Raw genomic sequence first — 27,864 nt, 5'->3', positions numbered from 1 at the left:
TTTATCCAGGACACTCAGAAACCCAGACACTCAGACTCCTTGCTCAGTCTCTTGAGAGTCTCAATTTGAGCCTCCGTTGACTCAGCGAAGATCACAGCATCATCGGCAATGTCAAGATCAGTGAATCTTTCTTCACCAACAGATGTCCCATAGCCGCTGGACTCCACAACCTTGCCCAGCACCCAGTGCATGCAAGCACTGAATAGAGTTGGAGCAAGAACACACTCCCAATGAACTCCAGAATCAACTGGGAAAAACACTGAGGTTCTGCCTCCACTCTGCACAGCACTCACAGTACCAGTGTACAGACTGGCTACGATATCCAGCAACTTTGCGGGGATACCTTGAAGTCTCAGGATGTCCCACAGGGCACCTTGATCAACTGAGTTGAACACTTTACAAAAATTGACAAAGGCTGCAAAGAAACTCTGCCAATATTTGTGCTTGCGCTCCATAGGAACCCTCAGTGCCAGGATGTGGTCAATAGTAGACTTCTTAGGTGTAAAACCAGACTGCTCCGGTAGCTGGTAGGTGAGCAAGTGATCATGGGTACTATTGAGGATGACTCTAGCAAGGACCTTACCCGTCACTGAGATCAGTGTTATCCCATTGAAGTTCAAACATCACTACAGATAAATACAGTATAACCTGAAACTGCTTATAATCCAGGTGGTATTTTACACAGAAAATAGACAAGAGTTTTACAATAGACATTAATTCAGTACCACAAGAAAATTTGGGCAAAGAAGGAATTTTTGATTTAATGATGGATTTTAGCTACTTCATTCATCTATGTACAGCAGACAGAATGCTATATTTTCAAGCAGTTCATAGTTCTCTTTTTCAATTCATTAATATGAACTAGGAGTTACATTTAGAATATATTTTAAATTTCTTTCTTATAATTTACAATAAATGGTTTTTGTCTTCATATACTGTATGTGTTATATATATATATATATATATATATATATATATATATAGTGGCAGTAGGGGGCGCTAGTGCTCCCTTGAACCCTCAGGTACAACTCCAGATACCGGATAAAAGTCCAAGACTCTTCTTTATTTTTCACAGTGCACCAAGCACCTTCCACACTACTCATAAACTCACAATAAATCACCATAAACTCTCATCCTTGCCCAGACACTTGCTCCTCTACCTCCCAGCTCAGCTCAGTGTCTGGACTGAGCCATCGTCCTTTTATAGCCCCTGACCCGGAGGTGCTCCTGTCCCAACAGTCCACAGTTCCTTATTCCTTCCGGGGCAGGGCGATCAGGCCTTTACTTCAACTCGGGAGCACGTCGTTCCTTCCCATCACGTGACCGTGACGTACTCCCGGGTCATAAGGCATAAAAAAGCCCATAATCCCCCCCACAGCGACTCCTGGTGGTCCCCAAGGTATCCAGCAGGGCTGTGTATAAATACTACAAAGTCCATAAGGCCCTGCTGGACCTCGGGGCACTATCCTGCTGTCGGGAGAGCTCCTCCTGGTGGCCTGGGGGTGAGGACCGGCATGAGAAGCCGGCAGTCCTCCACTATATATATATATATATATATATGATAACTAGTGTTGATCAGCAAAATTTGCCAAAGCGTTATTCGCAACGAATTTGCTGCATTCACCTTTGTTCATCAAATTATTTACTGATAATTCGGGCATTTTAACAGAAGTTTTTTTTTCTGCATCCCATAATGCTTTGCAAGGCAAACACGACATCACCCAGAGCTGTAACGGTCAACACTGGATGGGACTGTCCCCGGGTATATAATGCTGATCATCTGCATTACAGACTGGTTATAAAGCTTGTGCATCACTCACTACGTATTTTCTTCTTAGATCTCACAGAAGCACAGTTGCACAGTGGTTGCCACTATGAAGAGCACACAATCACGCTCATAGTTAGTATCGCTAGTCTACTGACTAACACACTGCAGATTTGAACACTGGGAGAAACTCAAAGTTAGCAGAGAAAACTCATGCAGATATAAGCAGAACATGTAGACTTCATGGGAACGAAAGGAGCTAAGGCAGCTGGTGAACTATTATAGAATCAGTGTTCATACCAGTTTTATTACATGTTCCTTAAAAACAAATGCTACAAAATGTAAAGCCATAAAGGCACATTAGTACTGTGTATAGTAGGTAAACTCAATTTAAGGAACTTAACAGAGAAGTAAATAATGCAGGTTCTCCAATTTTATTTTTAACATATACAGCAGAAAAAACAAGTTATCTGCTTGTCACCAAATGTGTAGGTCGATCTTCAAATTCTATGTCAACAGGTACATGCCCTATGCATGTGTAATTAGCCACGTGGAAAATGAAAACAAACCTTGAAATAGCCTGATGTCACGCCTTCCCTCCAAACACAGGAGGCTCTATGAAATAATAATATTAATAAAAGATTTATTATTATTTACAAAACATTATTATCTTTTTGAATATTTTTCCAACAACACTCAGTTTTCTGAGATAGTTTCTCACATAAATCAGCATAAAACATCTGTTGCTGCGTGCACTGCTCTGTGCACTACCGCAGTAGCGGCAGTGCGGGTGGGCAGGGGCAGCGAGCTGCTGCCAGGCTGTTTTCTGAAAAGCATACAAAGCAATAGTTTCTTACATAAATAAACATAAAATGACCTCCATATTTTTTCTGACTGTTGACTACGATTTCTGCATTTCCACTTTGTTTTGATGAAATGTATGTTTGCATGTCTCTGACTGTGTTCTTTCTTCTTTGATCTCACGGAGGCAGAGTGGTACAGTGGTGAGCACTGCTGCCATACAGATCAGGTTGGCCTTTTGGCCACAATAATCGTTCCAGTATAGCTGGCAGACACTTCCTTAGCCCTCAGGGACATTTTAAAGATGATTGCACCACTACACTCCAGTCAAATCTAGTTCAGTTAGTTCCTCCCCACTAACTTTAATGCATTATACTTAGATCGGCAATATTTGCGAACACTTCAGGTGATTTCTCCAAACTCGAGGCGAAGCCAACACCACAGAGTTCGTTCATCACTAATAATAACAAGTAATTGTGGAGAACTTGAACTGTTAGTTTCTTTTTTTTTAACTGCCCTAAGGCACACCCTCACAAAAATGAAATATATTGCTATATACCCAAAAAATATATGGATATGTCATCATATGTAAAAGGCAGTATTGGTGGACTCACCTATTCACTCACTCATTAAGAAAACCACCATTTCCCATTCAAGTTAAAAAATGTGACTGGATTGTACATCTAGGACAGTATGTATCCTCAAAGAAGGGACATTTTGATATATAATAATATTTAGTAAAAACAATCCCATAATTGAAAAAATAAATATTCCAAAATCTAAAAAATACTCATTTGATTGGTATTTGGTGACATTATAGAAAAAAGAAAATTAGCTGACCTGTGGTTCTTTATTTGTTAATAATAATAATAATGCTATGCTAACTAGGGAATCCATTCTTGGGCTCCCGATTACCGGGATTGAAACTGCTGTAATTCCCGGGAAACCGGGAATGGCCAAGCTCGCATATAGAGCATGTAAAAGTGTAAAAATCGATCAAGAAATAACAGAGTTATAGTTGAAAATAATTAAGTGGCACGGTTTTTTGGCCCACGCTGTAGTGTTTTGCAGATTAATTTAGTCAACCAGCAGCAGTCGTCAGTGTCCTGGCTCTTACTAGGACTGAGTACAGTGGACTGGAAGGAGTCTGCACTCGGCAGCTCACGAATGCCGGGACAGGGCAGACTTCATTGACATCTGTCAGACAACAGCTTTGAACAGCAACTTGAAATTGCAATGCGTCAGTCTGTTGCATCCGCATTATCTGTGCCAAGAAACTTGCCATCACAGAATGATGACAAGAAACTGTATGCTTAAGTAAAAGCTGAAATGGCAGTGTTTCAGCGCAATGGCAAGTGCGGGCATTGTTTAGAACAAGTGTATCAGTATCTGATCAGGTAGATCGCGTTGCATTCAAAAAAATTTTTTTTAAATGTTAGTCTATCATATATCCTCTCTATGGCATTTGCCACTTGATTGACATACTGGGCGGCCAGTCTGAGATCTCTTTCCTTCTAACACACTGGTCATCCCACATGCACCCATACAATCAGATTGTGATTCAGACTGCGAATGCCATGAGTGTAATCACCCTGATCTGCATGCTGTCAAATAAACGAACCACACGCTGCGGCTTCTCCTCTGACGCTGACGTGCAGTGAGTGTGTACACCTGATCAGCCCAGAATTAGGGTGAAACACGTGTCGCGTACTCTTTGCATTATTTGACAGTAATACTTTGCAACATTCTATGATCTGCTTCTCGCAACTGAAGAGGGCAGCATGGTGGATGTTTGTCGACACAAGCGTTACCTGGTAGGTAAGCACCCATACAATCAGATTGTGATTCAGACTACGAATGCCATGAATGTAATTACCCCGATCTACATGCTGTCAAATAAACAAACCACATGCCGTGGCGCAACGTAAAGGGCAAAACACGTGTTGCGTACTCTTTGCATTATTTGACAGTAAAACTATGCAATATATATGGCATTTTTAATGTAGGTAGATCATTTCGACCTGGTCATTTTAAAAGTAGCTCGCAAGCCGAAAAAGTGTGGGCACCCCTGAACTAGATACATGTACTTATATGACAGCATGAACTGCTTGTAGATAAGGTTAGTCTTTTATTGGTGTCAGCATATTGCAGTAGTTTTATTAAAAGTAAGTGTCGGTCATTCTAAAACCGTTCACATGTGAGATGCCCGTGCACTGTGTCATCCCCGACATGTGGGATTCCCGAATTCCTGGGAATGGATTCCCTAATGCTAACATGATCCATCCTTAATTCAGCATAGCACTGAGATGAAGTCCAGACAGAAACAGTTCCAGCTGGCTGTTTGGGGCTTACTGGTTTATGGACATGAAGGCCATCAGTAGACGCAATGGTGGACTACATGAAGCATGGCACTGACAGCGCGGAGAGACAATTGAAGAAGGGGAGGTCTCCTGGACCGGAAAATGAGACGGGATGATGTGTAGTGTGAAAAGTGAGCTATGAATCGGAAGGGGGAAAGTTTGAGAAGCTTAAGGAAAATATGGTTAATAAGCATTCTATAATGCTTGAGTGTGGGTGCCAGGCACAAGAAACAATAGAAAGGTTAATGGCAAAGTGGCCCAGAAGAAAAAGAGAAACTACAAAAAATACAGTTTCATGGTACAGACACTTTTTCAAGTGTCTTTGAGTAGAGGAACCCTCAGTCACTGTTCTGATGGAAAAATGTCCTTTACTAATGCATTAAATGATTACCAATTTATATCTTATTCTTTAAAGTAGTAGTTCTCAACCTTTATTCCTCTAAAGGTCCTCAAGTGTACCATGAGAATGTATGAAGGCCCCATTACATAGGCTATTATATTTAGCCTCTTGTACTTTTCTGCAGTCTTAACAAAGTTGCTTGTTTGTGAACTTACATTAATTAACAAAATCATATTTGCTGCTAGTGTTAATGTACTGCTTATGTAAGCATAATACAAAATAAACAGACCATTTCAAAAACATAGTAATTGTCTGAATTTCTTAATCATAACATAAAAGGAGTAGGCATTTTTTGAGATAAATAATAACCAGTACAGTAATTACCAAAAAACAGAATTTGTTACTACTGATATGTTTGATAAGAACTCACTACTCACTTGGCAAATATGATTAAGTACTACTGAAAATAAAAAATCAAGATAATTTCAAAAACACAGATTTAAGAGCTGCTGACATTTTTTAATCACTCAGTTACAGCTACATTATTACCCTAGGGTGATCCAGCTTGTAGGATCCTCATTGTTGGGGACCTGAGTGGCTGGACCAGGCCAAGGGGTCACCCACGTAACACCTGGCTGCGGCAGATAGAGGGTCATTTCCGGAGGGTGGGACTGGACTGCGCGTCTGCCAGGGGGGTTGCCAACCGGGATCTGGAGCTGTTTCCTCGTGTGGTGGGTGCGGCAACACACTGTACCGGTGCATGCTCCCCAACTTGACTTGACTTGTTACCCTCTAGACTAATTACTGGAATGTTTCAACCAGTGATAGCCACATTTAAAATGAGTATAAATTCAAATGCATTTTCTTTCCACATGCAACAATCAAGTCAACAGAAAAGACCAAATCATCATATAGGACTATTGCACCAGTCAGTTAAGCCACAGAAGAGAGGCCCTGACACCAGCACAGCTTTAAAAAGTGAGCGGAGTGGCAGCAGTGAAGTGTTTAAAATCAATCTACTATCTTCTACATAAGACTGTCACATATTAGGCATCATGCTAAAACACTAAAATCCTTTACAGAAGTGTGGCATGTCACCTTCTTTTCACTTTCTATTGTTGGGTCATTGTGAGCAGCACCTAATAACCCACTCCAACTATAGGTTAGTAGGTGCTGTGTGGTGTACTGTGCTGTGTCAGTAAATCTGAGCAACTTCTAAACCCCCGAATTGCTGTGCATATGCAGGCAATCCAAGCAATCCAATCCATCACTGAAGATGCATTTTAATGCATGTGTAAATGTAATCCAGCTATATAATATATACTTCACTTTAAAGGGGGACTTTGAAAAAACTAACAGTCTTTAGTAAGCAAAATAATATAATAAAAGTACCAACGTCATATTCCATGCCAATTATTAAAATAAAAACACTCTTTTTAATTATTCCAATTCAGGAAACACATACTCTTCCTCGGGGAAGGTCTCTGTGATTTAGTGTGTCAGGAATGAGAGTGTTCCCCAGACACCATGTAGCACTGCTAAAAAATGTGCTCCGAGATTAAGCAAAGACAGAATAATGATGGCTCTGGCAGTTAATTCACTATTAGTTACTTTAGTGTACTAGACTATGAGATGGGCTTTGGAACAGAGATTTGCTACAAGTAAAAAATATCCAGCCCTTTAACAATTATCTGGGTTTAGAGATACAGGTATGTGGGGAAGGATTAGGATTGATGGTGTTCTGCTGATTTTAAAGATTGTAGTTATCATACAATAATTCAACATAGGAGTAATTGGGCAGTACATTTTTCATATTTGTCTTTCAGAACACTTTTAAAATAAATTTTAAAGTCACTGTTTCAACTTGAAAATTTACACTTTTACTGCTAATGTCATAAAGAGGCAGAAAACCTGATGCTTTTTAAATGGCTGGAGAAGTTTTCTTTTCTAAACAACACATAAGGCAAAAAGCTGAAGTACAGTATACCAATAAAAAAATATAAAAACAAAAGTAAAATACTTGTGAGAGAAATTCAATAGTGATAAGTTTATTATTCTTGACTTTGGATTCAGTTACTCCTATAGAGTTATTAGTTGATGTAACATTCACGTTTTTGAGATTTTAGATGAAATGAGAAAATGTGGAAAAAAAGTCAGACATGAGAAAGTACAAACTTACAGTCTGGTACTGAATCAGGATTTGATTGTTGGATTCCAAGCTGATGATGGCATTAGCCATTGTACAACTGTACTACTCAACATTTAATATTATTATATCCATGTTGTATGTAACATTTTGTAAACTATGGGTCCATACATGACTGTGTAGTAACATTTGGCAACACAGGGACCTTTTGTTTCTATGGTATGTCTGTAGTACTAGGGCGTTGTACCGTGTTAGCCATTATGAATGTAGAGAACAGCCAAGCAAAATGACACCTTTGATTGACTAACTAAAAAGATTACAATATGCAAGCTTTCGAGGCAACTCAGGCATGTAATCTTGCCTGAAGAAGGGGCCTGAGTTGCCTCGAAAGCTTGCATATTGTAATCTTTTTAGTTAGCCAATAAAGGGTGTCATTTTGCTTGGCTTTTCTCTACTTTCTATGGTATGGAAATATAACTAATATTTTCATAATACCAACCTGTGAAACAGTCAAACTGAGATGGCTTACAAGCAAAGAGACATATAAGAAAGGGGGTGATTGAGAGGGAGGAAGTTACGACAAATATGGTTGTGTGGTGAAGGGACTGTGGTGCTATGTTGAAATATCAAGGTACAAGAATGTGACGATTTTTGGGGTGGGTCAGTATGGTGGGTTAGATATGTGGCAGTGTTTTATTCTTAAAGCAGTTTCAGTAGTCATATACAACTAATTGGTGCCTCACTGCCGGTGCGCTATTATGGCACACATTGATTCCAAATCTGTAACGTATGTGCAAATAAGATAGTATTAACTTTAATGTGACTCTGAGAGGACAAATTCTTTCTCTTAACACCATTTAAAAGTGTTTCAATTACATTTAATCTACTGATAGTGTAAAGGATGTGTTTATTGGACCATTGAGAACTGTAAAAATATTAGAACATTGGTGCAGTACTTTCAGGGGACCTCTGGTTTTTGTCTTAACATATTGTATGTGTTTGTTATATATATATGATAACTAGTGTTGATCAGCAAAACTTGCCAAAGCTTTTTTTTTCCAACATCCCATAATGCTTTGCAAGGCCAGCACGACATCCCCTGGAGCTGCAGTGGCCAACATTGGATGGGACCACCCCTGGGGTATATAATGTACAGCCAAAAAAATCTGCAAAAAGATATCTTGATGAGAGCTGTATTTTTCTGGCAAATTTTCGTCATTCATATTTGTTCTGTTCTGACAGGGCTGCTGCTTAGAACTAGATAAAAAATAAAGAATACACAAAACACTGAAAAGAAAAGTAATTTCAATCTTCAAAGTATTGCTTCTTTTTTAACATTGTATTAAATTTATTAAAAGCAAGTAACATTCCATACAAGAAAGTCAAACTTGACAAAACAGAGTTCAAATCAAATCAACCCCCACCCATGAGAAAGAAAGCTAGGCCAACAGACAGAGATAAACTTTAAGCGTAGGAAAAGAAAAATAAAAAAGGGAAGAAAATCGTTTTCCCCAATTTAAACGCTTATTCTACAATGTTATTGATTAGATCCTGCCCGGTTTAAAAAAAGTTTTGCATAGATCCTCTAAGTGAGAATTTTATTTTTTCCAATTTCAAGTAGTATAGAACATCAGTTACCCACTGACCTAAGAGGGGTGGAGTGGGATTCTTCCAGTTGAGAAAGATAAGTCTACATGCCAACAGTGTAGTAAAGGCAATTACAGTTTGTCTGTCCTTCACCACCTTAAGCCCATCTGGAAGAACACCGAACAGAGCTGTTAGTGGATTAGGAGGGATTGTGACACTAAGGCTGTCTGATAGGCATTTAAAGATTTTGGTCCAAAATGATGTTAATTTGGTGCAGGCCCAAAACATGTGGCCCATTGAGGCTGGAGCTTGATTGCTACGTTTGCAGGTTAGATCTTACTCTAGAAACATTTTGGATAATTTTAAAAGAGACAGATGTGCTCAATAAAAGATTTTAAGTTAAATAATTGTATGCTTTTCTGAAATTTTGAGTAAGAGATCCTTTTTCCACTGTACTCTAGGATCTTTGAAAGGGAGGGACTTTAAAATGTTTTTATATACTACAGAAATGCTGTCTGAGTCCTCAAGACTGATCAGTATTTCTTCTGGAAAAGAAGTAGGTGGAAGGTGAGGAAAATTGGGCAGATTTTGTTTAGCAACGTTTCTAAGTTGGAGGTAGTGAAAGAATTGTGTTGATGGAAAATTCAATTTGGAGTGTAATTGTTCATAGGATGTGAATACATTATCTATGTACAAATATCTAAGTGATTTAATCTTGTATGTTTTCCAAACATTAAAAATTGCATACGTTTGAGAGGCAGACGTGCCACAGATAAAAGCTTCTCTATTTTAAAGTTCTCCTACATTGGTTCCATATTCTGAGTTAATGAAGCACAATTGTGTTGTTAGTATTTTGGCAATAACTTGTACTTAATGGGGTACAAAGCAAAGAATATAAAGAAGTACTGCAGGGTTTTATTTCTATTGTGGACCAAGCCCGGGTATCATCATCTATTTGTGTCCATGTCCAGGTTTTTATAGATTGTGTATTTGCTGCCCATTAATAAAATTGAAAGTTAGGTAGAGTCATGTCACCTTCTGCCTTAGGTCTTTGTAGGGTCGTTCTTTGGATGCGTGGATGTTTTGAATTCAAAATAAATGAGGTTATGATTGAATCTAACTTCTTAAAAAATGATTTATTGATGTATATTGTATATATTCCATGCAGACAGCAAAATTTTCTGAATAAATAGCTTTATGTTTACTTGTGATGTTTACCCCTAGGTATTTAAACTGATCTGCAATGATAAAAGGGAAAGTGTCTTATCTAATATTGTGTGCTAGAGAGTTAACTGGAAAGAGCACCCTTTTATTCAAATTAATTTTGAGTCCAGAAATCTTTTGAAATTTTGTTAGTGCTGTTAGGACTACAGGAACAGTATTATGTGGATATGATATATATAGTACCATATCATCTACATATAGTGATATTTTCTGTTCAAGTCCTTCTCTGATAATCCCCTTTATCTCATAAGTATTTCGAAAGTGAACTGCCAGTGGTTCAGTGGCGATTGCAAAAAGCAGTGGTGACAGGGCGCAACCTTGTCTAGTAACACATTCTAGTTTGAAGTAGTCTGAAACAATATTGTTAATACAAACTGAAGTTTCTTGACTTCTTGTTTGAGCCATACACATATGTTCAGGAAAAACCCAAATTTCTTCAATGTAATGAAAAAGTAGTCCCATTCAACCACATATTGCTTCTTGGTATCTTGTAAAGCTTAATCCAAGGATTCAACACCCTCTCAATACTATGGTTCAGTTCAGTGTATGGAATGGCTGCCACTACTCTAATTTGTTGTTCAGTATCATGATCATCCATGGGTCAGCTGTCCATTTCTTTACTGCACCAAATGTTTGTATTTTTGAGTGAAGAAGGCATTTAATTATACAGCAAGTGTTATGCAACTAATGTGCAAAACGGAAGATTAAAGTGTTACAGACTTAGTGTCATTAATGTCATATGTACAGAATACAGTGAAATTTTATCTTGTGTGTTCTAATCACCATGCAAAAAATTGCCAGTCTTGCGCACCAAGATAAGTGAGTGTAACTGCCCCACACTGAAACTTATGTTGTTGACCTTACCTAAAAAAAATATCTTGTTGTTTTATTCACACTACTTCAGGAACCATTTTTATAACTGTGTATTCATGTTTATCTCCACACCAAAATGTTACTTGCTCTATGGTACACTACATACTTCTCATCCCTGTCTGGGACAAATTATGCACTTTTCTGGGCTGTTTCATATTGCTCAGCAGTATATTCTACTCAATTTATGGCTGTAGGGTGGACTTATGTGCAGTATACGCTCATTAAACTCAGAAGCCAATGCTATTTCATTTGCTTTTGAAAATAAAAGATGTCTGTTTTAATGCAGAGAAATTAAACAATGCTGTGTGGCCTTGTTGACCCGCATAAAGCCTGAAGAAACATAAGAAGCAGGAGGCAAAAACACTTAGAAAAGACTGTGGCTTCAAAAGGTCACTTGAGGACACATTTGTTGACTAAAACTGTACGTTATAAGACTATTACTGAAAAAATCAGAGTTGGACTCGCATACCCTTAACAGATACAGACCTATTTCCAAATTACCCTTTCTTTCTAAAATACTTGAAAAAGTTGTTGCCACACCTCTTTAGTCTCACCTTATACATCACAATTTAGTTGAAAAGTTGTGGTTTCCACACTGGTCACACAACTAAAACGGCAGTAACCCGTGTCGTAAATGTCATTCTAATATCCTCTAATGAATGACAGCTTTTGCTGACAGAGTTAAGGCAATTCATACTCATGGTTGAGTGCAATAGCAAAACAATGGGTTAATAATGTTCTGGAAATTGCCAAAACCAAATTAAAAAATTAATAATAAATCTTTCATTGTAATTATTATTATTATTTCACAGGGTATCATATGTTTTCTCACTCTTGGAAGGCCCTCTAAAGATTGTTTTCATCAGCACTGTAGCTAACTTTTATGTATTCAGCCTGCATTACCTTACTTACTCCGGTGTATCTCAACCTTTATGGTCATGCCATCCAATTTTAATTTTTTAAATTCACTGATTACCTACTAGCAGCTATTGCCAGCTGGCCCACTTGGTAAAACGAGCGTGATCAGGGGACCACCTTAGTGAAACAAGCTTATTTAGAAACAGGGAAAAATACTGCTGATACTACTGATTGTTTAGGCGACCCATTGCGACCCACTGCGAACCAATGACGGCAGCCCTCAACCTACTGGTGGTGCGACCCAGTGGTTAAGAAACACAGCCTTACACAGACCAGATGTGAGAACGTCAGGATTTAAAAATCGGTTTACGGCATTCCATACCTATATAAAGTATTTCTACCAGTGACTCACACTTTGTCATCAACATAATACATTCTATTTGTCATATGGTCCCAAATGGAACTGTAAGTTGTCGTATGACTGTATACTTTTCTTTTAGACCAAAGGACATTTCTCTGACAGTGCCCTTAATTACTGTAATTTTGTCAGTGAATTAAAAGAGAGGATGGATTAGAACTACTTGTCACTAAATACGAAAAACAGACATGCTACTTACTGGGGAGAAATGATGACGACCGCAACAGTATTCTGTCACTTTTTAACTCAGTTGGACTGTTAGTTTTGCTGTGTCAGCACACAGGAATTATCTTTGACACCAGTATGTCTTCTAAAATGCACATTACAAAACTGTCTAAATTCTGTTTTGTACATCTTAAAAATATAGAAACAATAAGACAATAAGTTTTTAAATATATAGGATACTGAAAATTAAACTCATGCATTGATTTCTTGTAGGATAGAAAAGTATAAAGAATTATTTAAAGGTTGTTCAATCTGTTCTATTATGCATCTTTCAGTTTCTGTAATTTCAAAATGCTGCTGCAAGAATCATTAGAAGAACTAAAAATTATGATTACAGAACTCCAGTTCTTATGTTTTTACACTGGCTCCCAGTTAAGCTTAGAGCTGATATGAAAATCCTCCTTCTTACTTGAAAAATAGAAGTAAGTCAACAGGCTTTTTGTCAAGTCATGGTGACCAGAAGGCCAGAAGATATTGTAGCACTGTATTGTTGTGATGTTCGCTGGTACCAAGTTCCAATGGATTCTCATTTATTACATCACTCTTTTAGGAAGCTTGCTGTCTTTATAAGGATCACTCGTTCTGGCCACACTGTTTTTATAGGTTCCCCAAGTAGCTGGCACTGAAGCTGTTCATTAGCTTGATGGAGTGCCAGCTCATACTGTTGGTGGCTCACCCCAGGCTGATGCATCTGGTCAGCGCTGTTACAATACTTAAAGAGAATGTGAAACCTGAATGTTTAAATCTCATTAAGAAAGCTTTCTTTGAGTCACGTCTTAATAGATCTGTTATAAATTTGTCTTTTTGTTACCAGAAAATGAACAGTTTTCCCTCTGTTTTCCCTCTGCTACTACTGAGATGTACAGAAAAATCAATTTACTAAACCTAAGTAAGGTTGTTTCCTTGGGTATTGACAGATCTGTCATTTATTTATTTTTGCTTTTGTTATCAGGCAATACATATTTTTGACTGTATTATCTAAGCATTCTTATAAAGTACTAAACTATGACTGCACTGCATTGGTTTTTTCACTCGACCCATGTTCAATGAACTGCTGCTTCATAATATGTTTAAAATCAGTTGTGTTGCTCCAGGTCCCAGTCCTTCCACACCCTTGTTGAAATGGGTACGCCTGGAAACTTGCTAATGGTGTGCCTCTCCCTGCTGTCACTCTTAGTTGCATTGACACATAGCTCAAAGGAAATTACACATGTTAAATAGGGATTAAGCAGGAATTTCTGCATACTTTCCTGTTCCATCGCCAAGCTATCTAAACAAATTGAAAAGCTGAAAAACCTTTTTTTGTTTAGTCAGGTAATGGAATAACATATTTCATAAAAAGTATGTCAATTAAGTTTCCCTTCTCTAGCTTATGATAAACAGACTGTTAAATGTTAAATGTCATTTTAGTTCTTGTTTCTGTATTAAAAGATACACAAACAGAAAATGTCACTTCATATCAATTTATTCAAACGTTATAAAAAAGCTTGTGATGCCCATGATTAGAGCCAGCATTTAACAGAAAATGCCAGGATAGTCTCTTGCCACCTCTGCTCCAGAATTGGACTAAATGGGTTTAAGAATATGAATGAATGAATGAAATATACAAAGGGGAAACCATACCTAAGGGAAGATCTGAGGCTACTAAATATGACAAAGCATGCCGAAAATCATCAGTCTACACAGCAAAAAGACTGAACTTCAGTAGGCCCTATTTTTATTTTCTTTCAGATCACATTAAGTTAATCAAATTAGCTGCTGTTTGAGCTTACTGAAAGTATGCCCCCTTTAACATTAAAATGGTTCAGGTGCTCTGTGTAGACTGGAGTCAAAACGAAGCAAGGCAGTATGGCAGTCACAGGATGTTTTGGAAAAGTGGCCAGAAAAAAATGAATTAGGGATAAGAAGACGAGAGACTGTAAGCATAGTGAAAAACTGGAAACTTGCCCCAGTTAGAAAAAATAACCCATCACAAACAGATGCATAGAGTGTGGTTTACTACAAGTATACACATTTTCCACTGCATGTAGGAGCAATCCAGAACATACAATATAATGAAATGCAGCAATGCAGCCTAATGGATTTAAAACATACATGTAACTGGTTCAAACCTAATCAAGTGATGTTCAGTCAAGTTTATTGTACAATGAAATCTGTACTTGTATGTCTCCTTAAAAGGGCTGACAAAAATAAACAAACATAAATAAAAAATATACTTTGCAGTGAACATACACTGTGTATATAATTATATACAATGTCAACGTTATCTTTATATATAATACGCTACCGTGGCTGTTCGTTTGTCTGTTCAGGATTTTAAATCACCTGTTGCTCGCAAACTATTTGAACTATTGACCTGAAATTTGGTACACATACTGTATATACTACGTGACGTCTACTATCCGCTTTCGGGGTAATGATTGACCTCCAAGGTTATTCCTCTTTTTATTTTATTGTAGAGTCAACTCTCGGCAGCGGCCAGCAGGGTGGCCGTGAGGCGCATGTGCATGGATGCCGTTCTCCTCCCTACACCTTCGCGGTCTCTTCTCCTACCTCTTCATATCTCCTTATATCTTCAACCTGCCTCAAGAATGATATAAGACTTTAGTGCCACCTTAAGTGAAAAATAAAAGAAAACATACTAAGTAATTGCAACACAAACACTGACTTAATCAGTTTTAACATGAAAAGATGCTGACGAAAGAAGAAAAGAAGTGGGCCGCTAAGGTGGAGAAAAGAAGAGCTGCTCAGGAAGCAGTAAGCGCATCAACCTCTGAGCAAATGAATGGTAAACGTACAGAGAAAGAGTCTGAAAACCAGGAATGCTCAAGTCAAGTGTCTTCACTGCACGTTATCGATAAGTGTGCTGTTACTGGTCTCCAATAATCACTGATAGATTTCTGATATAGAAATATTGACACTTTTTATTTTTATTGTGCACCTGTGATTTAAAAGTCATGTTTTATAAAAGTACCAGCTGTTAGGATCTTCAACAGGAAACACTGATTGTGTATTTTTTAATATCTTTGCATGTTTTGCTCCTTTTTATATTATTTTCTGTCATCTTTTTGATGATGTAATTTTGTGCTTCTTGTTGAATTTAATGTCAAAGAACATGCATATGTTAGAATATATTGTGCAGTTACACAATAGATTTGGGAAAATTCGTCCTTTACTTAAAAGTCACTTGGAAGAGGCGCAAGAAGCAAAGGCCCGATGTGACGACTGAGGCATGTCTCTCTGGGAGTTCCACCTCGGGGATCAGGTCATGGTACTCTAAATTGCTAGCCTACTAGAAGACCCTTACAAAGTTAAAGAGAGGAAAGGACTTGTTGATTATTTGGTGAAACAACCAAATTGTCAGCCAAGCAAGCGGGTATATCATGTGAATCTGCTGAAGCTGTGGATGGACAGGGATCCTAATCACTCCTCTGGTCAGCCTCTTTCACTCTTTGCTCATAAGAACGACCTTAACTTTGGTACAGATTTAAGTTCCAGACAGAGGTAGTGAGTGAAACACCTGGTAGGGCCTCTCTGATAGCACACAATATTTTGACAGAACCCAGGGTTATAGTTCGAGATTGCCCATATCTTCTTCCCAAGGCAAAAAGAGCTGAAGTGGAGCTTGAGATCAAGCATATTCTGGAACTAGGAATGACAGAGGAAAGTAATAGTCCCTTGTCCAGTCCCATCATCTTGGTCAGTAAGCCTGAAGGGAGTTGTAGGTTTTGCAATGACTTCCATCGACTTTATCAAGTCTCCCAGTTTGATGCCTATCCAATGCCATGAGTGGACGACCTCCTCGAGAGGATAGGACAGGGTAAATATTTGACCACTCTTGACATGACAAAGGGGTAATGGCAGGATCCTTTAATGGACTCTGCAAAGGCTAAGACAGGGTTTAGCATCCCTAGCAGTCACTGGCAGTATTGTGTCCTTCCATTCGGGTTACACGGGGCTCCTGCAATGTTCCAGCATCTGGTGGATAAAGTGCTCCAGCCTCATAACTCATATAGTGCTGCCTTCCTGGATGACATGATCATCTATTCCAGCACATGGAAGGAACACTTACAGCAGGTCCGAGCACTGTTACAGACACTGGGTGAGGCTAGACTTTGGATTAATCCCAAGAAATGCTTCTTTGGATTAAACAAAGCCAAATATTTAGGCTACCTGGTGGATCAGGGTACTGTAAAGATTGTACAAGAAGAAGACTAGTGACAGTGACCACCAAAAGACGTATTGTAACTCTGAAGGAATTACATGCTACAGTGGCTGAGACTGAACAGACTGTGCACACAACAACTTGCCTGGGTGCCTTATCAGTTGCAGCTTTATGGGAGAGAGGCAAAAAGAAAGCCAGTGTTAAAAAAATGAACATGACATCATGAGAAGTGTTTGTCAGAATGCACATGGGAGACTCCAAAATCAGCTGGAAGAAGGTTTTATGGTCAGATGAGACAAACATTGATAGTTTTGTCAATCAAACTAAATGCAATGGTATAAGCCAAAGACTACAGATTATTATACACACACCATCTCCACTGTAAAGCATTATGGTGGAAACATCGTAATGTGGGGATTCTTCTCTACAGCAGACTCTGAAAGGCTTGTCAGGGTAAAATGGATGCAACAAAATACAGTGAAATTCTACAGGGACAGCTAATGCAGTTTGCAAGAAACTTTTGCTTTGGGAGAAGATTTGTTTTCAAGCAAGACAACAACCTCATGCTGTGGAAGCCGGCCTGGACACAGACAGGCGGACATGCTAATGTCACCCAACTCATGTTTATTTACTCGGTCCATATTTACAATAGTGCACGACAAACCCATAAAAGTCCTGGCCACAAAACAGTGCCTTCCCTTTCTTCAGGCAATCTCCTTGCCTCTCCTCCAAGACCTTGTCTTCTCCTCCCAACTCCAGCCATTGTCTGAAGGGAGGCGGCCCCTTTTATATGCACCCAGATGTGCTCCAGGTGTCCTCCAGTGACCTTCCGCCAACACGCCCCTGTGTGGCGGAAGCACCAGCTGTGTTCCCGGAAGCACTCCAGGTGTCCCCAATCCTTTTTCCCTCAGCACTTCTGGGTGTGGCGGAAGTGCTGAGGTCCAGGGCTCTCTAGGCACATGGGCGCCCCCTGTCGGTGACCACGGGCCCCTACAGGGTAGAGCTTCAAAGCTCTGTACCCGTGGCCCCCAAAGGACCAGGGTGGTCACCCCCACATGGTCTGAGGTGGATGTAAGCCCTCTTCCGGTCCTCCTGGGTGTCCCGACCGGGTCACCACCCCAGTCATCTCTGACAATGCATAAACCCAAAGCTACACAGGAATCACATTTAAACAACAATGTTAATTTTCTGGAGGGGCTGATTCAACATCCAGATCTCAGTCCAATTGAGAATTATGGCTGTACTTTGAAAAAGGCAATTCAATCATGATCTCTATGCACTATGACAAAGCTTGAGCAATTCTGCAATGACGAATGGTGTAAAATTGCAATGCCCAGATATACAAAGCTGATAGAAAAAATAAAAAAATAAATAAATCTTGAAATTGCTGCCCAATGTGCATCTGTGAAATAATGACTTGAATGGAGACAATAATTTAGTGATTAATTATTTTGTGTGTTATATTTGTAATTAATTTAGATCACTCTGATATTCAAAGAGTGTTCTTCTGCATATCAGTGTCAAATGTTGATTTCAGGGTTTACTCTATGATAGCAAACTGGCCAAACCTTGAGGTAAATAGGCAGCGCCAAACCATAAAGCTTTCACCAACATGAATCACAGGTGGCATGAGATTCTTTTGGTCAAAAGCAGCTTTGGTTTTAGCCACACATGGCATCTAGTATTATGTCTTTTCAAAGCACATAACTTCCAATACTTCTGCTCAGTTTAAGGTGGTGCAATTTCTTCGGATAGTTAACTCATGTCCTTTGACAATGACTGAGGCAAGACTTACCTATAAATGTATTCATGTTATCTTAGGGTTCTTGGAGACTTTCAACAGCATTTTTCAGTCAGTTCTTAGGCTAAATTTTGGCCGGACAACCTGGCCTGGATAGATTGCCAGTAGTCTGTTGAAAAGTATCTCATGAACTGTGAAGTGATTGAGTACAAATTGCTTCAAAATAGATTTAAAGCCATTCAAAAACTCACTAGCATCAATAATCAATGATCTTTCTTCCAATTATCTTAGAACGCTCTGTCGATGTTGGCATGATGTAGCCACACACCATAGCTGCTAAGTCCAATCCATAACACTGTTGTGTATATAAATTTTCTTTAATAGTAATAACTTTAATAGTCCAAGTTTCTTTAATAATGTTCTAATCATACTCACCTATTTGGGAGCAGCTAATCCTAATTTTAGGCATTTGATGCAATGAAAAAGGCAAGGTGTCTAGTACATTTTTCCACATAATACTTCATTTCTGTTGATTCAGTTAGTATAAGTGAGTGCAAAATATGATTATTTTAATGTCAGTTTTAAGAATTTTATCAACTTTATCTATATGTATTGCTTAAATGACTTTCACAGTACTTTATTTGCACCATCTCTATTTATACACACAGTACTTAGTATAAGGAAAATTTCTTTATTTTGACTACTAGAAATGTGTAGGATGACAATACTTTTGAATCCTTTGTTAGTTTCAAATATAACCTCAATTAAAAACATTTCCTTAGTTACAAGAAAGTTAAAGACCTAGCATACTTCACTAATTGTTTTTCACTATCTACTGTACTGTAGAAATTATACTTTCTAGCAGCACTACAGATATGTAGCTTTCCAAGCTACTGTAAGCCACTTGTTTCAAAAGACAGTGTCTTTAAATAATGTCAGACAACACTGAGAATAGATCATTTGAATTAGATATTCAGGCAAGGAATGGAGGACACCTTCCATTCTTTCTTAAAGTGCAAAAACATGGTGTAGGTCAAATCAAAATTGAACATATTGAAAATATATTGAAAACATTTCTCTTAATTCAAACTATACAAAATGTATCCAGGTCAAGATTCTGGCTTTGTGGGATGTTATCAAGTGCCTGCTTCACATAGGTGATATGCTTTTGGAGTGTCCATTGTTTAGACTCAATAGAAGTAAAATATTTTTCATTTGTTAGACAGTTCTAATCTGTCTTTCAATATTTACATTATATGACGTCTAGAAACTTTAAGCATAGGCAAGATGTTATCCTCAACATACGAACACACAAACATTGACACTGCAACTCAATAAAATGCTGCAAAGTCAACCCCATTTTGCGAACTGTTTTTAAAGCATTCATTCTAATAAATTAAACTTATATTTATGGGCTACATACTTCAGATGCTGCCTTTAAACTAATTTCTGTATAAAATGAAGGATACATACCATGCAGTCAGCTATTTGTCCTATCTAATGTTTTTATCTTTATTCCTGTGTGGAGACTACAAGTTATTTCACCATAGGCATTTTGTAATTCCACGGTTTATCAAATGAGGCAGGAGTACTGTGTATTCATTTACTTATTTGCAAAAAGAAGTAAAAAAGAATTAAATACACAACATGTTTGATAAAGTAAATTAAGGAAATATTGATAGATGGATCAATTAAGTTAATAAAAATTAAACTATTATATAACTATATAAAAAATTAACTGCAAATCTCATGAAACTAGGAAATTAAGAATAAATTATACTCTGTATACTCAAATTACAGTTTTAGTTTTCTTTTGATTTCTTATACAGTAAAAGTTAATGTTGGGAGTCAGTGTATCACTCTAGGAATGACTGCCTTCCTAATACTGTAATGCTTTATCAGGTTTAGAAGAACAATTACAGCATGCCTTTGCCCTAAGCTTACCCCACTCTGTACTGTAACAGCTCTCTTTTTATGGTATATACAACTACAATAATCTGAATTCCTTGTCATGTTTCTGGAACTATTGCATGACTCTCAAGGAATTCCGGCATTAAGTTTTATCCTTTAAACGTGATATTGAAAAAGAGCCTTTTTGTTGTTGGAACATAAATAATTGGCAATAATGTTCACATACACTGTATACATGTATACATTTGAATTCTGCTCTACACTTATGAAGGGACCCAGTATGGAGTCATGAAGTTTTGCCATGGTTCTACCATCAGAGTAAATAAAAAAAAAAAAATCATTAATCAATAGTTTGCAATCATAGAATCATCATTAGTAAAATGAGCATTACTTCTTTCTTTCCTCATGCGAAAAAATCTCAGTATGGTTGCATTTCCTGATGCATTTATACTTTGTGTCTAACACACATGCGAAAATCTCTCTCTGTCTCTTTGTATATATGATTTGGTCAGCGTTTGAGTGGTAAGACAAGTGAGATGAAGTGGTTGCTCCCAATCTCACTTGTCCTCTGACAAACTGAGATATAACACTGAGAGTGTGAGATATAAATTCTAAGGCAAAGTTATCATAACAGTATAAATTTTAGGAAGGTGATACTCAAACATTATGGTATTAATCTAATTATAAGTGAAGATCCAATGCCTGGACATTTCACAATGTAGGAGCCAATTGACTGCAAACTAAAAATAAAAAACTGAATGCTAGCAGCAACAGCAGAGACAGTTCCACAAAGTACACTCTTGCAGCCATAGTTTTAACAAACACTAACATGAGAAATGCAGGTATTCGTGGCCTCTTTATGACTATTGAAATTAAACAGGACACCTTAGATATTACTGTAATACTTCAGAGATTACTCTAGCATTCTACAACTCTGACATACTTGCCTGCATCTTGAAGCTTGAATCTATGATACATTCTCCTGAGGCTTTACCACCCTTAAATCTGGGCCTGTAGCAACTCAAGAATCTGTCTCTTTACTTTCAGTTATACCAAAATATTCTCTGTCATAACTGCTCCTGATTTTTTCAAACCTCAAAGCTTTATTTTTTTTATTTGTTTCTCACTAAATCTGCAACTACATGGGATCTATGGCCTTCCTGATTGGTGCATCTTAAGGTACATAAGTGTGTCTACATAAACTAAAATATATTAAATACAAACTAAGAAATTACTTCAATGACCTATTGTAACAACATAAAACAACATATTTGCTTCACAACATGATGATCATTCACAAAAAAAGGTTTTAAAACAAGAAATGAGAAAAATGACTAAGAATGTATCTCAAGATAAGACATTAGGTGACGCAAATCTTAGTAAAGAGTTTTTCTTTTTGAAAAACAAAAATATCAATCCTAATTACAGAAGTTGGACAAATGAGCCTTTTGGAAGATGAACACACAAGTGATTGAAAAATATGATGGAATGAACTTACGAAGTAGTCATGTTTAAAATCACACATAAAAGATAACCTTTCTGTCCTATTCTTCTGAATGTGCATCAAATCAGGAGAAGGATGTGATTTTATTTTTACAGCCTCTTAAGCATTTCTAGCAGAAAGTGAACTCTGTGTTAGATGTGGCCTAGCTATGTCAACCTATTGACGCACAGTAAAACAAAACTTACAATATTCTCCTTTACCACCGTAGGTGACAGGGTTGAACATCTAGAAATCTACAGTAAACACTCAGGATAATGCTGAGTATCTATTTAACTATCTTCATATTTCATTTTTTGCCTATATGTCTGGCTTTTAAACTAAAACTAATTTTTTAATTAATTTTTTAAATTTTTTTAGTTAGAATTATATTTAGCATCAGATTATATAAAACGGACAACACTACAGTGCAGTAATACAATTTGCAATTCATTTTGTGGAAACCTTTTTCAGGTATCCTTCCTCAGAATCATCCCACTCACCCCTCTCCCCAAGCTCATGATAGTTCCCCTCTGATAAATTAATATTTTAATGTTACTGTATTTCATACTGAAACTAAGAAGACTGTGGGCATAAGGAGATTATACATGAATTCAATTAAAACAATGATCAAAACTGTATCACTCTGACACTTTACTTTTTTCATTTTCTACACAAGTAATCAAGTAAACCATCCAACATGCTTAATTAAGAATTTTTACCACTAAGTATGTTTTTAAATAACTTACTCCTGGATTGTAAATCCTATCTAGTGTATTCCCAACTTTGTTTTAGCAAATCAACAAGCAGCAGAATTAGGTACAGATTTAAAACGTAAATACATTCTGCTGAAAACAGCTATCAGCAGTCTTGAAAAGAAACTGTCTCACTGGGGAGGCTGTGGAGATAGATAAGCATTAGAGGAATATCATTTTAAAAGCTGCTTAAGTCAAGGTGAACAGAAGAAATATACATTTATGCTGTAGTTGTTGAACTCAACAGTTGCTGCATGGGAGCTCTAAACTGTGTACTATAAAGTGAAATAAAAAAGAAAGACTGTCAGTCAAGTTCTACATTAAAGAAGTTAAGGCAGCAGGTACTGCAGGTGTTAAGTAAAGTGAACACGACATTTGCATCTACAGCAAGGCAAGGAAGGCGTTCTGCTGCAGTGGAACAATCATTTTAGGGTAAACATGGACAAACATATTCTAACAACTTAGACAAACAGTAACAAGATGATCAAATATAGATTTTCTCAGTGTCATCCTGAGTTTGTAAGACTAAATATGAGGTTTTTGATTTGTTATCCCTTTCTATGGTGTTTTTCAAATTAATAATCATGAGCATAACCTCAGTTCTTAAATTTCCATTTTCCCCATAGGGGACTTCACACAGCAAGAAATTATTACTTAAAACCTTACTTAAAATTATCATCCTGTCCACAAAAAAATATCATTCGATCATAACCAAATTACATCCCATCTTTCCCATACAGACACACGTTTGGGATATCAGACCTGGTTCCAGCTCCTCCAGCCGTCCTATTTGATTGCCCATCTCAGTATACTGCAATGAACTCTTCAGACAGTGTGAACAACAGTCCTCTAATCAAGATGCCCAGGCAGAGTAGTCAAAAAATCATGTAGCTCCTAAACCGTTCTGCAAAAAAATAATCCTTTTTCTCCAGGCAGAGCTGTTGGTGTAGCAGAGGTTAAGCATTTACAGTACGAGTAGTGGCAGCACCGCAGACACTCCCGTGCTCCCTCCCTGCTCCACTCCTCAGCTCTCCCAATGACAGTACTAACAGAGCTGCTAACAGCCCTGGATAGCTAATTAGTGGAGTTACTGTTGTAATAAAAGAGGCGTGGTTCTCGAGGCCAGACAGAGGCTCAGCACTGGCAGAAACAAACTTGTAGGAAGTGAACAAGAGCCTACAAAAATGCAAAGTGGGAGGTGTGGGGGGAACTAAGAAAATCTGATAGCTCAAGCCTTGTGGATTAATATGGCCTTTATCTTTTATCCTAGCCTAGCTTTTGGGAGGCAAACAAGAAAGTAACTCCATGTAAGAAGCTGGCTGCATGCACTGATTTATTTTTATCCTCCTTTCATCCACTATGCATGTTTCTGAAATATTTATGCCTGCAAAAAGCCATGAGATCTTCAAGTCTGAATATAAACTGATGTGGCACTTTAGGTAGGGTTCTGCATCTAACACCTCTAATAATATTATTCAATCTTATGGTTCATGCAAACCAAATTGTTGTTTTACCGGTAAACAGTGTTCATTGCATATAATCGCATTTTGTTGTTTTTAAATAAGAAAAAGCGAGCTGGCAAACTGCCAGATGAGATTGTGAACAATATATAGTACTCTTTCCTTTTGTGTTTTTTCATTCCTTCTTTCAGCAGGAATATGTTAGGCACCAGAAACACAGCATATGATTAGAAGAAACAGTTTAAAATCGTTTTAAAATCTGAACTGAAAGCAGTGGGTTAGTCAAAAATCATATCTGAGCTCTGGCATCAAAAGTGCTGTTCAGCTACAGTTAAGTGAACATAGAATGCTGTTCTGATGCAGGAGATGTGACACCAAATTACATTTAACCCCTCTACTAGGGTAATAGGGTGACAGAAACAGCAGAAGAGAAGAGTGACAGAGTGCTGGATCTGATGCTATGTGTCTCCTCACAAAAAACAGAGTAAGAAAATGACCTGTCTGCCACTGTGCCCCTGCACACCAATTTATTAAAGAATTTTGTTTTGGGGAAATTCAAATTCCTGTGAAGCAAACAATCATCATAACACATAAAGAAAACTAAACAAAAAAGCCAAATGCCAACAAACAAATAAAATGCAGGGACTACATTTAAATTTAGCATTTATCTGAACAATTATTCTTCTGTTAATGCCTCACTGATAGTTATCTTGTGGACTTCTCTATAATAGACATAATTAAAAATGGAGCTAAAAACTTTATCTTGTGGACTTCTCTATAATAGACATAATTAAAAATGGAGCTAAAAACTAAGAATTATTTTCCAATATTTCAATGTTTTATCAAGCTTTGTCACTGTTAGGTTGTTTTCATGAATCATTTCCATCAGTTGGTGTAACAATGCATTTTCATTGCTTAAATACCTATGAAATTATGATGTACTGTAAATGCTTGTAAAAATTTTATTTATTTATTGTAAGAATTTTATTTAAGGGAAATTAAAAATGTATGCAGTAACAACTTGTTGAATAGAATGATGAAATCCTTTTTATACTGTGTAATATACGTATACTTTTTAAATTACTTAATAATTAATAAACAATTCATATTCTTGTCACCTATGTCACCTATGGAAAATGAAAACGCACATTTTCTGCTATGCTTAAATAGTCCAAGCTAAGGATACAAAAATAATGCAGCTCTCAAAGCACATCAGAATGAAATAGAAGTGCAAAGTCTTGTTTCCTTGTTTAACACATTTCACATGAAGCCATTTAAAATAAACAGAAACAATAAAGCCATAGACACCTTATCCACGGTGATAAGCAGGCAGGTTGAAGGAAGGTCTTTGTACCTCCCTGATAAATGCCTGTAACTGCACTTATTTTTAGAACTACTGGTACATTAGTATACAATATCCAGTTTTAACATGTTGCATTTTTCATTCTGTGTGAGAATGTGGGTGACAAGAGGATGCTAGTGGAAGATCACTTTTTCAGGTGAAAGCTTTATGACTAGCAGTCAGATTTGGGTTTTAACTGTCGAAATTTCCCTGGTTCTGATTTTTTTTCTTTTTTTTGCAAGTCCAACATTGTATGCTGTTTGAGAAAGAAATGTATGGCTTAGAGGTCTTTCATTTGATCTTATATATACTAGGTATGTTGTTGGACTTAAGTGCAGCGTTTGACACCATTGACCATTCTATTTTACTGCACAGGCTAGAAAACGATGTTGGACTTACAGGCCCCGTGCTCGCTTGGTTCAGTTCTTATTTATCAAATCGATTCCAATATGTACAGAAATATGCTGACAGTACTCCATCATTATACACAGAAGTTGAATATGGTGTCCCGCAGGGCTCAGTACTGGGACCTTTACTGTTTTCACTTTACATGCTTCCACTGGGATCTCTCATTAGGAAACATAATGTTAATTTTCACTCGTATGCAGATGACACCCAGTTATACCTTTCATTTAAATCAAATGAAGTTTCTCCGATGTTGTCTTTAATTAGTTGTGTTAGTGAATTAAAGGAATGGATGAATGAGAACTACTTGTCTTTAAATACAGATAAAACAGAGATGTTAATTGTTGGAGGGAATGACGCTGATCACAGCAATATTTTGTCGCCATTTAACTCAGTTGGAATCCCAATTAATTTTACTGAATCAGCCCGCAATCTAGGTGTTATCTTTGACTCTAGCATGTCATTTAAAGCGCATATTACAAAGTCGTCCAAAACCTGTTTTTCCATCTTAAAATATTAGGAAATTAAGGCGCTTTCTAAATAAACAGGATTGTGAGAAATTAATTCATGCATTTATCTCTAGTAGGATTGACTACTGCAATGCGGTGTTCACTGGCTGTTCAAACTGTTCTCTATACAGCCTCCAGTTAATCCAAAATGCCGCTGCAAGAATTATTACAAGAACAAGAAAATATGAACACATAACCCCAGTTCTTAAATCTTTACACTGGCTCCCAGTTAAATTTAGGGCAGATTTCAAAATCCTCCTTTTAACATATAAAGCATTAAACGCCAAGGTCCGCTTACTTGTCTGAACTTATCATGACTTACAAACCTGAGCACATTAAGATCTCAAGATGCCGGTCTGCTTAGGATTCCAAGGATTAATAAAATAACAGTGGGAGGTCGAGCTTTTAGTTACAGGGCCCCTAAACTGTGGAATGGTCTTCCTGCTTCCATAAGAGATGCCCCTCGGTCTCAGCCTTTAAATCCCGGCTGAAGACTCACTACTTCAGTTTAGCATATCCTGACTAGAGCTGCTGATTAACTGTACATACTGCATCTCTGTTGTTAGTCATTAGCACTATAACATAAGTAACATGATAATTATATTTGAATACTAACCCTCACCTATTCTGTTTCTTTTCTCGGTACCCAAATGTGGCCATTGGTGCCACGGCCCACCTGCCAAGTTGTTTGCCTGCCTATGGTAAAGTCATCCCTGATGGAGGATCACAGGAATCATGGGAAAGAGAGGTCCTTTCATCGGAGCAATGTTTCAGCCGTGGCATGGCCAAATGGAGATGCAGCTAGATGAATGAGGTCTCCAGGACTCTAAAAATATCCAAACCTAATTATGTCATATCATCTACTGTTAAACCGTAATTCTAAAATTTTTATTATGCTGTCTTAAGGAATTGTTCTGTTGTGTATATTGTATTGTATTGACCCCCTACTTTTGACACCTACTGCACGCCCAACCTACCTGGAAAGGGGTCTCTCTTTGAACTGCCTTTCCAGGTTTCTTCCATTTTCCCTACAAGGTTTTTATTGGGAGTTTTTCCTTGTCTTCTCAGAGAGTCAAGGCTGGGGGGCTGTCAAAAGGCAGGGCCTGTTAAAGCCCATTGCGGCACTTCCTGTGTGATTTTGGGCTATACAAAAAATAAACTGTAGGTAAAGAACATTAGCTAGCTGTTTAGTGAAATCAGTCACAATTCAGGAATGAACTAATAGCAAATGTCAAAGAAACATTTGCTGCCTACTGCACCATCAGTCAATCATGACTTTCTTCTTCATATAGAGGTCATCAAGGGTTCTGTGTGTCTCTGAGAACTTTATCAATTTATTTTGTATAATAATATAAAAAATACACATATAAAACTAGGGACTGCATTTTGCTGGAAGGAAAATCATCAGCAAAATTAGATCTAAAATGGCTAAGACTCTATTATTAAAATAGAATTAGACCATAACCTGTAAGGGATGCCAATGTTTGCATTTCTTGGCA

The 27,864-nt window shown here is 37.6% G+C and overlaps 1 protein-coding gene across 5 annotated transcripts in view; it reads right to left on the bottom strand.

Annotated features, from left to right (window-relative positions):
- The window catches only part of specc1 (sperm antigen with calponin homology and coiled-coil domains 1), a 299,764-nt gene that overhangs the window by 180,154 nt on the left and 91,746 nt on the right, over positions 1-27,864 (bottom strand). The window contains exon 1 of one of the 5 annotated variants that reach the window (XM_039757052.1): positions 23,412-23,680. The exons of the other annotated variants lie outside the window; for them this stretch is intronic. Within the exon in view, the coding sequence (XP_039612986.1) occupies positions 23,412-23,451 (40 nt within the window). The 5' untranslated portion in view covers positions 23,452-23,680. Of the gene's footprint in view, positions 1-23,411; positions 23,681-27,864 lie in introns of those variants that run through there. 5 annotated transcript variants of the gene reach the window in all.

Source organism: Polypterus senegalus, chromosome 6 (assembly GCF_016835505.1).
Source record: "Polypterus senegalus isolate Bchr_013 chromosome 6, ASM1683550v1, whole genome shotgun sequence".
NCBI classification, from domain to species: Eukaryota; Metazoa; Chordata; class Cladistia; order Polypteriformes; family Polypteridae; genus Polypterus; species Polypterus senegalus.
The sequence above is the reverse complement of the archived record's forward strand: the minus strand, read 5'-3'. Positions and strand labels throughout refer to the sequence as shown.